Source organism: Triticum aestivum, chromosome 3B (assembly GCF_018294505.1).
Source record: "Triticum aestivum cultivar Chinese Spring chromosome 3B, IWGSC CS RefSeq v2.1, whole genome shotgun sequence".
NCBI lineage: Eukaryota > Viridiplantae > Streptophyta > Magnoliopsida > Poales > Poaceae > Triticum > Triticum aestivum.
Genome location: NC_057801.1, coordinates 387475 through 395536, shown reverse-complemented (window position 1 = coordinate 395536; position 8062 = coordinate 387475). Strand labels below are relative to the sequence as shown.

The 8062-nt window shown below is 45.7% G+C and overlaps 1 protein-coding gene across 1 annotated transcript; it reads right to left on the bottom strand.

Annotated features, from left to right (window-relative positions):
• Window positions 1-6528: 6528 nt before the first annotated feature.
• On the bottom strand, window positions 6529-7539 carry LOC123068143 (trichohyalin). Its single transcript, XM_044490618.1, has one exon. The coding sequence runs from the start codon at window positions 7441-7443 to the stop codon at window positions 6790-6792; it is 654 nt and encodes a 217-aa protein (XP_044346553.1). The 5' UTR covers window positions 7444-7539; the 3' UTR covers window positions 6529-6789.
• Window positions 7540-8062: the final 523 nt, after the last annotated feature.

Below are 8062 nucleotides of genomic sequence, written 5' to 3'. Positions count from 1 at the left end.
GATGAAGCGGCTCCCTTGTATCTTCTTCCAATCGACACCGATCACGGCAAGGTACATATGACCTTCGGCTAATTCATTTGCATGCATCCATGATGAGATTACCTGCACTCCCTATTACTTATATACTAATTATTAATTTGCATATCATGCATGTATGATGTACAGCTCATTTTGATCGATTGCTCGTGAGATGGGTTACGCCAGCCGGCGGCGCTTCTGCTCCACGCATATGGATGTACTCACGTTTTCTCTGGCAGCGGCCAGACCTCCCTAATTCAATGGACTCCAACGACACGATCTACATGATGACTATCTAAATTGACGCGACATGATTTACCCATCATATGTAATAAGCACGCACAAAGCGTGATATGCTCACACAACTTTAGTCTTGTTATTTGCATGGACAAATATCATTGTAAAGAAACCATTTATTCCCTGATGGTGTATTCTTCTTAATTAATTGTGCTAGTCTGTCTTGTAATCTACTTTGAATAAATTATACTTTGTTTTATTATACACTTATTTCCTAAACGCACCATACTCTTTTTATCTTTAATCCTCATTGTTAACGAATTATATGTCATTTGTTGTCAGTATATACTCCAACACAAAAAGGTAACATATACTCCATCACAAAAAAGTGCTATTTACTCCATAAAAAGTATATACTCCACTGTTTCCCAACAAGTATATAATCTATAAAAAAGTGGTATATAGTACATCATGAGAAGTCTTATATACTCGTTCGCAGGCAAGTAGCATATACACCATGTGTGCAAAAAGCAGTATATACTCTATCAAAAAATGTTGCATATATCCTCTTAGCCTAATGTGGTATATTCTAGTTTAAACAAGTTAAGAAGTACTAGGAAAATAGCCCGTGCGTTGCAATGGGATAAAAAATCATTGCAAAAGTCCAACAAACATATGTATTATTCTTTTTTGGGGGTGGGAGGGGAAGGGTATGTATTGTTTGACTTGCTGGCTGTGTACAGTCCAATTTAATGTACATAGTATTGTTAGAGTTATTGAGATAAGCGTCATAACTTTTTATTATCTTTTTGTTTTTGCGAAACAACTTTTTGTTATCTCAGTTGGCTAAAACAACCCCTTTAAAAAGTAGCCCAAAAACTAACTATGCAATTGCTTCATCAGAATCGATCAAACCCTAAAAAAGAAAGATCAAAAGCAATAGCAACAACACCAAAAATCCCCACCGAGAGGGCTACAAGCCCATACATTCAATTCTGCCTTTTTTGTACTCCCTCCGTTCCTAAATATTCATCTTTTTAGAAATTTCAACAAGTGACTACATACAGAGCAGAATGAGTGAATCTACACACTAAATTATGTCTATATACATCCGTATGTGGTAGTCCATTTAAAATCTATAAGAAGTCAAATATTTAGGAACGGAGGAAGTATGTGGGAACATTTCAGCTCCGAACTCGGTTCCACAGTTACATAAAATGGTTTTAACATATACGTGGTGCGTGTTCAAGAAAAGACAGAGTGCATCGTTTCAGCGCTTTGTTGAATGTATAACCTGCTCCTGCTCCTGCTCGGTATGCTTCCAAGAACAATTATGCAAAACACAATTATGCAAAGCACAATGAAAACATGTCCAATATATTATCCCTTGGAAGGCCCTAGGAGTTTTTTCTCTGAGCAAGGTCCATCGTTAGTCCAGCATTACTCCACCTAGTTGACTCTAGCTATGCCGAAAACTGACATGACTAATAAACATAATTTGTTTCATCTCAAAACATATTTTCATATTGTACAAACCTTTCTCAGTAAAGGTACAACACAACTCTATGTTAAGTGAAGGTTTTTGTTTTTTCTATGAACTTTTATTTTTGAAAAAAAAATGAAACTCCATGGGCACTAGCACCCACGGTTTTATTTTTGATATCACAGTTACATGAATATCATATGGCTTACTAAGTTAAGTTGAAACTATTGTCATCGGATTATAAGACGGTACAGTCAAATAATCACATTGAGCCAATGTAAGAAGGGGACACCTAGCAGATAACCATTTGTTGGAACGCCATGAACGCACACATAAATCAAACAGCAGCACCGTCGGTGTGTCCAGCAGCTTCCAGCAACAACGATTGATTAAAAAAAGCATCAGGAAATCCCCACCGAGCCGCGCACTGTGTTATCCTCATCCACAGAATATCTCCATTCCTCCGCCCCCATCTTCCTCTCCTGCCACCGCACGGATGTAGCCTCCTCCGATCTCGCCCATGGCCAGATCCGCAAGTGCCCCACCGCCGGCGACCAGAACCAGCAGGACTATCGCGTCCCTCCTCTTTGTTTCCTTCCCGTCCTTCTCCTTTCCTCTGTCGCTCTCACACAGTATCTTCTCTCTTTCAGGTACTTCTACAGCAGGCCCGCCATGGAGCTCAAGCCGCCGGCCGTCCAACCAAGGCCTCCCTAGGAACGGATCCGCGACCCTGCCTCCTCATCGCACATGCCCGGCCGCGCCACCGGAGCTCCCCCGCAGGTCGCGTGCCCGTCGCCCTCACCCTCTCTTCTTCCTCTTTCCATTCTGCTCTATCCTCTCTGAATACCTCTCTCTCTGTTCAAGTGCAGAGGCAATGCTCCCTGTCACCCGCTGATGTTCTTCGCGTCGCCCCGCGCTCGCTAGGAACCGGCTCCCCCGCTGCCAAGTGCTCGGCATCGCCGTCCCGCGCTGCCTGCAGCCGCGCCAAGCCCGAGCTCGTCAAGAGCTTCATCAACTCCGTCGCCGCGCCATCTTCTTCTGGCACTCGATCACGAGCTCTCTCGCCCGCGCCCCGCCTCCTCTCTCTGTCGCTCCGTCCGCGGGCCGGTGGGGGGCGGACCTGAGGCGACATGGCCCTCCCAAGAGAGAAGCAGGCCCGGCGCTTTGCAGGCCGTCCATGGCGATGGAGACGCCCGGGCAGGAAGGGCTCGATCCGGATGAACCAGCTCGCACCGAGCCCGGCCGCCTCAACAGGAGCTCGTATCTCTGCCTGCCAGCGGCTCACCGGAGCCGCCACTGCCGGCGACTGCCTCCCTCACCTTGTGCCCCTCCTCCTTCGCCTTTCTTCCTCTCTTCCCCGAGGAGCGGGGAGCCGGCGAATCCATCGGTCAGGAGCTGGGCGGCGCCCTCCATCATCGCCGTTGTTTGGGGAGGGACGCGGTCCTGGTCGATGCGGTATGGGGCGGGCGACGCGGGGCAGGAGGTGGCGGCGGGATGGAGGTACATGTGACGGGGCACCGGCAAACAGAGGCGGGCGGCGGAGGTGCTGCAGGAGCGGCGCTCGAGCGCGAGCTAAGGAGGAGGAGCAGAGGAAGGGGAGGCTGGATGTGGTCCTCGCCGACGATGGAGGGACGCATGCGCGAGCGGAGGATGAGAGGAAACGGGACAGCGGCCTGCTGGTGGCTGCCGGCGACAGCGGGTGGCGAGGGGTCGTCGGAGCGGCGTCGTGGACGTCGGCGCCAAGCAGCGGCGAGTGGCCGTCGGTGGAGTCTGGGAATGGATAAGGAATATAAGGACTGATTGTGGACTGCGGGCTGAATTCCAACTAATGCAAGGGCTTCTTTGCAAAAATGAAACGTTTCCTCAGAAACTCACTTAATAAAGGACCGCGGGTTGAATTCAACAAACAACATGGGCTTTTTTGCAAAAACGGCAGTGACGGACGACCAGAAACCCAATTCTCTTTATTATTAAAAAAAAAGTAAAGATAAAGATAAAGATAAAGATAAAGATATACTCCGACAAAAACAAAGATGCCATATACTCTAAAAATCTGGGTATGTGCCAACTAAAAAAATTAGGTATGTGTATACTCAGAACATGCTGGACTTCGTATCCATCCCTGAGAAAAAGACAAAAAAATTAAAAAAAGGGCCATGCACCCGATGAGCCAAGTAAAACTACATGCACCGGATTTGTTTGTTCAACAACATTCTAGACGTTCCTAATTTTTAGCAATCTGGTGTGCATGCCGAGCATTCCTTACTACTAATTTGCATGGATGGTTATGGTTGGCACTATTGGATATCCCATCTAACCTTATCCAAAAGGTGGGGAGTACATACTCTTGGGAGTATAAAAGAGGAGTCCTATATATATATAACCCATCTCTAAAGAAAATCAAACCAACAGAAGCAACATATAAACGCAATAGCATAAACTCACCAGATCCTAAAAATCGGGTCTACGAGGACATACAACCCTCTGTCTCCATGACACCGCCACAAAGGACATGTGTACCAATTTGGGTCTAAGTTAGTTAGAAGAAATGATCCCCTCCCACCCTTTATAAAAATAAAATATTCTCAAATACAACCAAGCTGCAGCTGCTGTATGGAAATTCCCCCCAAACCACAGCAGCTTTACACACACGTGAGACTTGTATTACTCATGTAAAGCGAGACCAGAACTATATTAGTCACTTCTTAGCTAGTTATGCTAGGCGTAGCGATCGTACTGCAGTTTGGCTTTGTTCTGGCCCGGAGAACGTCGAGAACTTGTGTCTCGCTGATTGTACCCGTGGGGGTTGAGTAATATAAGTTCCATTCGCAAAAAAAAAAAAAAAAAAGTACGTGCTCAGAACCAGACACATACAGAATCTTGACTTGGCCGTGAATAGATAGTCTACAAATTCATCTGAAACTTTGAAGCATTTAAAATTTACCAGTATGGAAATTCAGCAGCACCACCAAACCACAGCAGCGCTCAATGGATAATCATCATATGTTCTGGATTTGCATTTACACACACACACACGCACACATAGCATGGGAAAGAAACATAATCTAAGCAAACATTCAAGAAATAAATGAAGCATCCAAAACCATACTTGGGATGAGTAGGTAGTTTCCAAAGGTGCCATGCTTATTAATTCTTCTTCTTCTTCTTCTTCTTCTTCTTCTTCTTCTTCTTCTTCTTCTTCTTCTTCTTCTTCTTCTCCTACCTCTTGAGGAGGCTGTGACGACTTGTGATGCCTGTCCGCCAACGTCTCCATTCCCATGCACGACCAAAGGAGCCAGACTGTAGAGAGGTACTCCCCGCCTTCACCCAAGCTCTTGGCATGCAGGTACCCTCGGTGACTGTGGAACCTCTCTTTTCAATAAGCATTCTACCACTAACTTTGCACCTGACTATGGTTTATGAACTCTTGACATCTTGAAAGAAATAAACAGTTAATATCATTTGTGGTACATTATTTTCTCATACAATGACACACTTGACCGGAGGGCAGGTGTACACACAAGTTGCAGGACAGTAATGCAGGCTTCAGTAATAAACTTCACTACAGAGATCCTACACCTTCTCACAGGCACAGATATTAGTAAGCCATAACAGTAGAGTGGGCGTAATACGCATTTAGCACAAAACAGAGCTGTTGAGCATAATATGGCATAATGATCAGGTGTCACAAAAGACAAAATAGAGCCTCGATTTTTGTAAAATAAAGCCTAGAAAAGAAGAGACAGACAGATCAACCTCACTGTACCAATCTTCAAAAAAAAAAAAAATCCTCATGACACATCTCCAAGCAGTATGGCATAAAAATCAGATGTCACAGAAGAGAGCTGTTGAGTGTACCTGAATCAGACTCTGCTGCTGGTCCATGATTGTTCTGCCTTGTACCGTCCAACAGGGTGATCATCCTCGGCACCTCCGTTTGGCACGTCAGCTCCCTTGGCTCCAGGCACGGTGACGGCTCCAGCGAGCATCTGAGACTGGACACGGTGACCACGGTTGACTAACTCAGACAGGTGTGTCAGCTGTCAGCAAGGAAAATCATCTCATGCACAAAAGTTATCAGTGTATGACTATTGAGGCAAAACACAGAATGAATCAGCTGCAAGACAGCACCGAATCAGCGACTGCCCGTGTTTGTTTTTCAGGCTCAGAGCTGGCTCATGGTCCAAACTGTAACTTACTGAAAATTATATCAGTCATGCTACATTATTTTTCATACAATGACACACTTGATCTGTGGATAGATGTAAAGACAAGTAGCGAGGAAATAATGCTGCATTAAGCACTCGGTTGAATGTTTCTGTATAACTTAACTTGTAACAATATATATATATATATATATATATATATATATATATATATATATATATATATATATATATATCAATAGTGTAATTTCAAATTCTAATTTGAAGGACCAACAGGCTCCAATAAGTAGATTTCACTACAAACATCACAAGCACAGATGAGTAAGGCCACTAACAGTAGCGTAAGCAACTAAGCATAGTAATAGTATGGAACTGAGGCATCTCAGGGGAACCTATGAATTCATTATCATTCGTGACACATTATTTTACACACAGCTGGTTTGCAAGATGACACGCTCGATTAGAGGGCAGGTGAAGAGATGATGCTGCACTAAGTACTTGAGTTAAACCAAATAGATACTAGTATGATTCCAAATGCTAATCTGAAGGTGAGAGAAATCTCACCTATGGCACCTGTTAACAGGCTCCAATAAGTGGGAAAGGTCATACACATCCTCATAAGCATGGACAAATAAGTCAGTAGGTCACTAGTTCTGTTGCGACAATGGCATTGCATAATGATCAGGTGTCACAAAACAGAGTCTAGCAGAGTGGCCTGTCTTTAAAAGACCACAACAGCCTCAATTGTACAATAATAAAGCCTAACATGCGACAGACAGCTAAATCAACCTCACCGTTCCAATCATCGAAAATATCCTCCTCATGACACATTTGCTTGCAAGCAGTATGGGTTCTTCTTCTAAAGCCTAACCTCCAAGATTACTTCTACTTGCGCTGCTTCTTCTTGGTATGCTCCACCTTTCCTTCTTCTTGAGCGTCGTTGTCGCCATCTCTGCTCCTCTTGTTTTTCTTGTGCTTCTTCTTCTTGTCGCTCCCCAAATCGGCATCGACGAAATCAACTTGTTCTTTCTTCACCTGGACCAACTCTTGCGCGGCATGCTTCCGCTTCTTCTTGAGCTGCTCCGGCTCCTCCTCCTCCTCCTCTGCCTCCTGCTTGATGATGACGATGTCTTTCTCCTCCTCCTCCTTCTTCTTCTTCCTGGGAACCAAACTGATCCCTACTTTGGACACCACCGCCGCCTCCTCCTCCTGTTGGAGTTGGATCAAAGAAGGGACATGTTGCTCCTCCTGCTTGACGACACGCCTCTCTTCCTTGTTCCTCCGCTTCCTCTCACTGTGAACAAGGTCCCCCTCCACATCCACCTTGACCTTGACCTCGTGCTGGTGCTGGGCCCTGAGTAGGTCGCGGCGGAACTCGCGGAGCTCGTCGACGGCGTCGGCGGCGGTGCGGAGGTATGTGCCTGCGTCGGAGGAGGGGAGGTTGGAGGCGGAGCTCTTGTGGAATCCGTCGAGGATGACCTTGGCCTTGAGAAGCGAGCACGGCTTGGAGGAGACGATGGCGCCGGTGACCGCCCTCATCGCCTCGCCGCCGGCCGCCGCCGCCGCCGCCTCCACAGAGAGAGACAAAGGAGGCTGCTTGGTTGGTTGGTTCACTCCTAGTCCTAGGGTTGCTTGCTTGCTTCTTGGTTTTGTCGGGCCGATGGACAAACCATTTTGGGCCGCAGCCCACAAAATACCCCTAGGGTTTGCACTGGGCCAACTAAACCACCCCTGTTTCCCTCAAAAAAAAAAAAACTAAAACACCCCTGTGTCTCAAAAAAAAAAAAACTAAAACACCTCTTGTTTATCGAAATCACTAATTGACAAGTACTCCTTTGAACGATCACTTTCACCTCCTTAGGTTACGGCAAGTGGTGCGCTGCATGTGTGCGCCACTTGTCGCAACCGGGGAGTTTTTTCTTTTACATGGATCAGTTTATTCAAAACGTTGCCTCTCACGGAAGGAAAAAAAAAACATGTTTTTTTTGTTTTCAAGAGCCGTGCCTCTCGCGGAAACAAAACCATGCCTTCCCAAAAGGAAAACCATGCCTCTTGCAGAAACAAAACCATGCCTTCCCAAAAGGAAAACCGTGCCTCTCCCGAAAAAAAAAATGAAAAACACATTTTTCCCGTTTCCGATTGGCATGGTTGTGCCTCT

Bases quoted from the DNA above. Each gene is read 5' to 3' on its own strand.
- LOC123068143 (XM_044490618.1), bottom strand. From the start codon at position 7,443: ATGAGGGCGGTCACCGGCGCCATCGTCTCCTCCAAGCCGTGCTCGCTT.